General features: G+C 34.9%; 1 protein-coding gene across 1 annotated transcript in view; it reads right to left on the bottom strand.

Moving 5' to 3' along the window:
* Positions 1-1,150: 1,150 nt before the first annotated feature.
* Positions 1,151-8,325, bottom strand: part of VPS50 (VPS50 subunit of EARP/GARPII complex) — a 140,228-nt gene continuing 133,053 nt past the window's right edge. Inside the window, exons 26-28 of the mRNA XM_022586009.2 lie at positions 6,416-6,537; positions 4,375-4,564; positions 1,151-1,865 (exon numbers count right to left, since the gene is read on the bottom strand). Of these exons, the coding sequence (XP_022441717.1) occupies positions 1,746-1,865; positions 4,375-4,564; positions 6,416-6,537 (432 nt within the window). The 3' untranslated portion in view covers positions 1,151-1,745. The remainder of the gene's footprint in view (positions 1,866-4,374; positions 4,565-6,415; positions 6,538-8,325) is intronic.

Here is an 8,325-nt window from a genome sequence, read left to right as displayed (position 1 = left end):
CAGCTCCTAATCAACTGAGAAATGAGATTGATAAGCTCTTTATGTGCCCAGCTGAATATGGCTTTGAAACACAAGGACCAAGCTTATCTCATGTTTGTTTTCTTCAAGTGGCTGCAAATAGATAATGGCTACCAGCAGGATCTACCTTACAAGTACACAGTCTAGTTCCACAAGTAGATCACAATGGCACCAAATTCATACCTTTTCACAAGAAGGGAGATTTACTGTCAATATTAAATCGGCAGCAAGTGAACAGGGAAGCGAGAGACTGAAAACAAAAAACTCATCACACAGATGCAAACTAACACCCCTCACATAGACATATTCTCAAAAAGTGTTTCATGTTATCTTGTGCCGGTTATGGGTACCTGCAGCGACCGATGGACAGTGAGTGGCAATCATCTCCTTGTCACCTCTGTGCTTGATCACATGTCACACTTTGCCCTTCACTTCAGCACCTCAGCTCTCGAAGACTCACAGTACACAAGGCCAGTGTCTCATGAGATGTTTCAGGATTGTGAGCTATCGATGTTACAGGTCATGCCAGTAATCCTGGACCAACACACAAGCTTCTCCCCAGTCAGAAAGAACACGCAAAAAATTCCTTATCAGACAGTTGGCAGGAGCGCAAGGGAAACTGATTTTTATGTCATATTTGTTGGTAGAATATCCCTGGCTTCAACGCAAAGTTTAGAGTAACAGTACACAGTTACTAAAGACTAATTAAGTTCCGAAGTTTATCACTGGCTAAAGTCACATTGTATCTGTGATACAAAGCAGATATTTAAGAATGGTGAACAGATGACCCTGCACTTATGCTTGACTAACTAACTGGCAATTCTTTCCCTGACTCAGCTAAGCCAGGTTTTGCTGTTCTAAGAGAAAAGTTAAATTCAAAGAGGGTAAAGCTTACAGGGGAAAATATCCCATTATTTAAAAAGGAAGGGAGGGAGGGAGGGAGGAAATCCTACCATCACCATTCTGCATGCTACTCAGGCACTGAAGAGGTTTACCCAATGAAATTACTTTTCACCATTGGTTTCAGGATACAAGACCATTAAAATTAGAAAACACTAAAAAAAAAATCCCATTATAGTTTCATGAAATCTGCCTGCTGTGGAAAAATATCAAAATGCAGTCTCACATAGGCTGATCATGTTAGAGTATATTTATTAAATTTCATCATTTATGATCACTCTCACAACCAAATTAACCCTAACACAACTTTCACATTTAGAAAGACAGCAAACTGATTTTTCAACTATTTTGCTTACATTACTTTTCAACTGTCATGCAGTGCTCATAATTAGGAGATACTACTATACATTAACACTCTCATATTATGCTTATTAAGAACCAAATTCAGAGGGTAGAAAAATGCCAACATAAATTCATTCTCCCAAACTGCCCACAAATGTATTATCACTGTTCTTTCTAATCATATATTTATAGTACATTCTTCAGTAAAAGGTATAACTGTAGTCACATAACAATAGTTATGATGAGGCAATATCATTTCAAGAAAGAAATACAACAAATGAAACTAAAAATTGAAGAGAAGCAATCGGAGCATATAAAAATCATTTGAGAACACCACATAAACTCCAATGTTTTCCACTTTCCAGTTGGAAAGAACATGCACAAAGTTTTCTTAAGACAGTTGTCAGGAGTGCATGAAAAATTGGCTTTCATGTCATGTATGTTGAGAGAAGATCAATGTCATTGAGGAAAAGGGACTGTGTTCATTATCTTTTGGGTCTGTCTATATCATCTATAGCTGAGAGAAGTTTTTGTCTTGCTTTCTTATTGATATGGGATCCCAGGCAAACATTTACCAGATTGGTCAGCTGCTTCGTCGAATACTCCTGCTCAAAAAAAGAAGATTCAAATTTAGTACACTAAAACACATGTATGTGATCAATGCAAAAAACAGGCAGACAGATCTTCAGGTCTCAGTGGATAGTTACTGAGCACTAGAAATCAGTGTAAAGCAGTGGAAACTGTAGTCAAGACATGGAAGACACACTGTTTACAGAGCTGTTAATAGTGGGGAATAAGGATACCTATGGTACACACTTGAAACAGGAAGCACTAGAATGTTTTTAATATGGCACATAACATACCAATTAAGATCACACACTATGCTTCTTTCTATGACAGTCTTTGTTATTAGGTTATCAAAATACACTGACATTTCAAAATTTTAAGATGCCACTAAGTAAGCAGTTTCTAGCACTGTACCTTTTGCAAACATTTTAGGTAAAAGAAAAAAATCTCCAACCACAGAACAACTCTTCTGAGATATAACAAATGAAAAAGGTAACAAAGGACAAAAAGTTACTGGTTTTTAAACCCTCGTATTATAATTGGTAGCTAGAAAGTACAATTAAGACTACAGCTGACCCTTGAACAATGCAGGGATGAGGGGTGCTGACACTCCATGCAGTGGAAAACCTGCACATAATTATAGTTAGCCCTCCTCATCAAGGTTCCTCTATATTCGAGGATTCAACCAACTGAGGATGATCATGTAGTACTATTATTTACTATTGAAAAGATCTGCATATAAGTGAACCTGTACAGTTCAAATCCACGTTGTTCAAGGGTCAACTATGTAAGTATTATTTTGCTGTACAAATCAATTTAGTTCCTGAATTTCAGATAAGTTGTTAGGATGAGCATGAATAGGAGCTCATCAGAAAGTTTTATATCTTCATTTGGTTCCGGAGGATGAACAGTAAGAGTTCAGCTCAGGAAAGAGTTGTGTACTAGCATCTAATAAGAAAAGAACATGTCTTCACTGGAGGTAACCAATAAAACAGTGCAATTTCAAAACATGAGAAAGAGTTCATCTTAAAAATTCAGCAAACTGCTCAGTTTGTGTATCTGATCTCTGAGAGCACCTGTAAACACCTCATAAATTCTCTCAAGTAATCACTCAACATTTAGAAAGTACCACCCAAGCACTGCACTAGACATTGTGGAAAGTTCTCTGAAAACAGGACAATCCGGGCTGCTGGGAAAATTTCACTGTATTACAAATATCAGTTAGTTAAAGCTTTTCCAAAATACGATTACTAAAAATTTTAGTCCACTATATTAAAAGAAGAAACCCTAAAATGGGCATCGTTCTTACATCAAATAATGGACCTCTACGAGCTGTGCTTTTTCTCTTCAGCTACTTGTCCTTTTACCCCAAATCCCTTCCTCAGTACCAACCCCAAAGTGTTTACAGCTTACTTTATTAAATGGATTCTAGCAACATCAGCAGTTCATCTGCATCTGGTTTAGCATTTTGGTTCTCAAATGACGGAGGTCAATGGGACAAAAAGTGGTGATACTTTTCTCAATTCTGGTGTATTGATTAAATCACTGAAAATAACATGTACATTTCTACTTTGCTCCCAAAGATCTGAAACTGCCCTACAGTGGGCACGTTTACACAAAGTTCAGGCTGCAGACTAAAACTCATTTCATTTATCTACAGTGTTGAAACTAGAAAGGATGAGCCTGATAAAGTAAATATAAATAATTCCTTACTTCCTTACCCAGTCAAATGAAATAAAAATTTACTTAGCTTTTACCCACGATGTTTACAGTATTAATAAATGTGAACACTAGAATTACTGATGGAATAAGATTTGGTGATAATTTTAACACTTCTCATATTTTCATTAAATCTGTCTTCACATACTGCCTATCTAGACAAATGATATATAATAACAACCATACCGAAAAGCTCCCTGTATTGAGCATTCTCTGGTGATATATGTTGAGTTGAACTGTGTCAAAAAAATTCAGCATCCACAATAACACTTGCTATAAGTAGTATTTTTCTCTACTTACCTATATATTCACACAAAAGAAAAATAATCTCACCTATACTTAAGGTAAAATCTAATGTAGGATGAGGTTAAATTTAGCTATTTAAATATTAATATACCAATCATCACTACTACATGTCAGTGTGTTCAGGCCATCACCCATTCATTGTTCAGGGCTACAAGAAGGTTTAAGTTACATAACAGACTTTAGCTTGTGAATCATTTCAATGTTGCTATATTCAATTTGTCCTGATGTTAACCAATTTCAGCCTTCTCCTACAACACAGCTGCAGGATAAACACAGCTAAAGTTCAGACTCTGGCTGTTTTTCCAGATAATTACTGCTACAGTTCACAAAGTCTCAAAAGGATTTGATCAGGCAAAGGACATTGCATAAACAGTGTGAATATGGTAAAGAACTGGCATAATTAGTTCATGCTAAAAAAGCAAATGTTTCTATTTCACCCATATGATTTTGAATTATATACTAGACAAGAACAGCACAATGGATAAGGAATAAAAACTTAATTAACTGTTTCCCAGCTCTCACCCTATGCTCTTTGATCCAGCGTTCCATGTCATTCTCAGTTAGATAGTAAGCTTTAATATAGGTTTCCACAAATTCTTTATCTGGAATTGGTCTAATATCTGTTAGTTTTTCAAGTTTCATTAAAAACTGTTGAAAATCCAATTGCATCAAGGCACGACCCTCATTACTACACTTCTTGACGTTGGCATATCTAAGACACACAAGAATTAAAACACATAAATGATGGGATGGTTAGAAAAAGAAACCTTTAGGTACTTAAACTTTTCTCTAATCCACATTTGGTGAGATTCTATGAGAAAAAAGAGCACATGAGCCTTGAGTCAGAAGGACTGGGTTGTGTTCCAGCCCTGTCACCAAGCAGTCATTTTACCTATCGGGGCCTCAGTTTCCTCATTTGCAAAGCAGAAAGATCAAATAACTTCTAAGGTTTCTTCCTGCCCTACAGACCATGGTTCTGCCTACTCAATTAACATAATCATCTGTAAGAATGTTAAACTGGTATTTAACTGGTATTCCAGTTAATCTGGCTGCCAAGAATTATTTATAAAACTAAGCTATGAATATTCCCAAGTAATCTTAGCTTCATAAAACTGTTCAATATTTTAACTACTCAATGCAGAGAAAACAAATGAAATAACTCTCCCGTAAACATTCAGCAAACCTAAGAAACATGTAAGCATGTAAGCAAAGGAAGTACATACATATTTTTCATAAAAAAACACTTTATAGACTTATTCTGAGACCCCACACTACTAAAAAACTGTGTTCTAAGATGGACTAGTAATAAGAATAAATATGTTAACCCTAACAGTACATTTTATTATTCATAAGTCAGTGTCTCATTCCTTCAAGCATACAAAATGTGGAGAATTCAACACTAGGAAATGAGGTACTTCCCCTAAGGAAATCTGCAAGAAAACTAGTTTGTATTATTTAAAGTGACCAAGCTTTTTTTTTTTTTAAATAAGAAGTGTTTTATACACAAATATAACATTTGTTATTCACTTTTCTACTATTAAATAAATTCGTTAACAGTACAATCCAGTCATGATTGTTGACCGAGAGCCACTTTGGGATTTACAGCACTGCTGGTTTCAACCCTAACCCTAACCCTAACAGACTGGATGGTGTATTATACAAAATGCCAAGGCTGTTGTCAGCTTGTCACCGTCACTTCCACTTTCAAACACATTCATTTTTATGACAAATAAGAAACGATGAGAAATCAAATAAATGATAGTGTGAAAATTCAACTGATGTGCAATTCTAGATCACTGTGAATGGTCTTTGAAATAGCAGTTTGCTTTCCAGGGATATTTTAAATGTATTACTGATTCTTATTTGTATTCTAGATGTTACAGGCAGAGTAAGCATGGTCTCTAAGTGGGAAAATTACTTTTGATCTGTAAACTCAACATATGAAAGACTGATACAGTTTACAATGATATAATAATGATATTAACAGTGATATAGTGGTTATGAGGACTGATTTTACCATTAGAAAATGAGGAGTTCATAAGCCTTCTCTGCATTTAAAAACTATGTGAACTTGGACAAGTTACTTAACCTCTTTAGCCTTGAGTTTCTGAGGCTAGGTTATCTCTCTGTTGACAAAACAGCGAGAATACTACCACCAAAGAGAGTTTATGTTAGGATTTGGTGATAGAATCCTGTGAAGGGCTTGTTTCAATAAATGACAAATAGCACTCAATGAATGCTATGTATAATCAACATTGTAATAATTGTATTAGGTAATAATAATTATTACTAGTTTAATTTTCAGATAACCATTAGATGCTGCATTCCTCACTCCTCTACTAGCTGATTCTAAGTCACCAGCAAGAAAAAAAAGTGACACAGTGGCGTTTAAGGTCTCTTTCCTAATTACATTCCAAAGTTAAACCTGAATTACTATGAGACTGTCTGCTATTTATCACTATCTCTACCTATTCTCTGCATCCATTAGTGATAACATATAATGTTATTCATATATTATGATTTATCACTGAAGAATCAGATAATGCTTTCATGAAAAACTTACCCTTCCACAATTGTTCTATTAGCCAGACGTATACAATGTTCCCAAAGTATATTAGACACGGGCAAGGGTATCCGAACTCTCTTAGAAACTTCATTTAACCTCGTGTTAAACTGCTCAAATTCCTAAGAAGACAAAAATCGTGGCCATATGTGAATATAATTATAATGTTACATTGCTTTCCCATCTTAGAGGCAAAAAAGATTTTAAAATGCTCAGAATGAAATCAAGTAAAACAAAGAGAGATAATGCCAAAGATAATTTGGACTTAGTGTGAAGTGTTTTTTTAAGTATATCAAATTGAATAAATCATGTTGTAATACAGAGTACACTACATTTCATCCCAAAGGAAATAAGTGTCATTAACTGATTAAACAATGTTCAAGTGTTTCTACATCTCAAATTTTTGTATGACTGTCAGTATGGATTAAAAAGGCTTAATAATTAATATATCTTTAAAAATATCTTTAAGAAACCCACATTTTAAAAAAGCGTTTGAATGAGCTTTCACCTCAGAGTGAACTATTTGTAATTTGTAGCTGTACACCTTACAGAGCAATCTGATAAATTATTCTCTTTCCTAAACATTCTTTTAAAGTAAATAAATTATTACATACTGAATGATTCAAAAGTCATGTAATAGTTCTAAATTTTTAGCACCAAAAAAACTCCATAATATACATTATCTCATTACGTATAGAAAAACTGAACATTTTTATTACTTATTAGTACGTTTTGTGATACCACTCTACTAAAAAATATATGTAACTAATTTAGACAATTTCAACAGCTACATGAAAGCAGCAGATGGTTCACCCTTCAGTAAATTTATTTCTGATTTCTTTCGACTATTATCATCTAAATATGTTCATTTACAAAAGTAAATGCTGTTGATCCTTTCTCGACAATACAGTTCAAATAATTTTAACAAGCCTTAAAATGATATATTTTTCTTTAGTTTCCTCAATAGAGAAACTAAACAATGTGTACCAAGTCAAGACTGACATGTATTCAAATAACACACAGAAAAAAAATCTGATCATCACCAATCAAGCTACCACATGATCGTTGTGTTATCTCTGGCTGCTTCCTAAATCACAATTTTTTAATGATTTTTGACAGTTAACTGCTTTTAATCATTTATGAGAAAGAAGTAGGTCTTCAGTCCACTAAGCTTACTTTTGAAAATCAAAGTAAATAAGTAATTGCTCTTCCTCTTTTTCATTTCATGAATCTAGCAAAACAGTATTTGCTACTGTATTTATGCTTCACACTACAGTAAACTCTGCTTTAGATTTCAAGAGTCATAATTCAATACTTTTCATTAATATTTTAAAGATAAATTTATAGGCTTACTATATGAAATGCCATTCTACTCATTGCTAAATCCAATGTTCAAGAATGCTTATTGTTAAATAAATAATAAAACTATTTCATTTTACTTATGATTCTTTTGGGACAGATTCTTTTGCAGACTGCTTTTACCTAAAGGTTTGGACTTGGAAAAGTAACAGGACAAAAGTTATCATAAAAGTTTATTTTCTTTTTTTAAATAAATTTATTTATTTATTTTTGGCTCCGTTGGGCCTTCTTTCCTACACACAGGCTTTCTCTAGTTGTGGCGAGCGGGGGCTACTCTTTGTTGTGGTGCGCGGGCTTCTCATTGCAGCGGTTTGTCTAGTTGCAGAGCACAGGCTCTAGGCGCACGGGCTTCAGTAGTTGTGGCATGTGGGCTCTAGAGCGCAGGCTCAGTAGTTGTGGCGCATGGGCTTAGCTGCTCCGCGGCCTGTGGGATCTTCCTGGACCAGGGCTCGAACCCATGTCCCCTGCACTGGCAGGCGGATTCTTAACCACTGCGCCACCAGGGAAGTCCCATAAAAGTTTCTTTATGAGAGAAAGTCTTAAACTGCTGA

Source organism: Delphinapterus leucas, chromosome 9 (genome assembly GCF_059928025.1).
Source record: "Delphinapterus leucas isolate spDelLeu-1000000601 "Yukka" chromosome 9, BTC_Dleu_Yukka2, whole genome shotgun sequence".
Lineage (NCBI taxonomy): Eukaryota > Metazoa > Chordata > Mammalia > Artiodactyla > Monodontidae > Delphinapterus > Delphinapterus leucas.
This window is presented reverse-complemented; position numbering and strand designations above follow the sequence as displayed.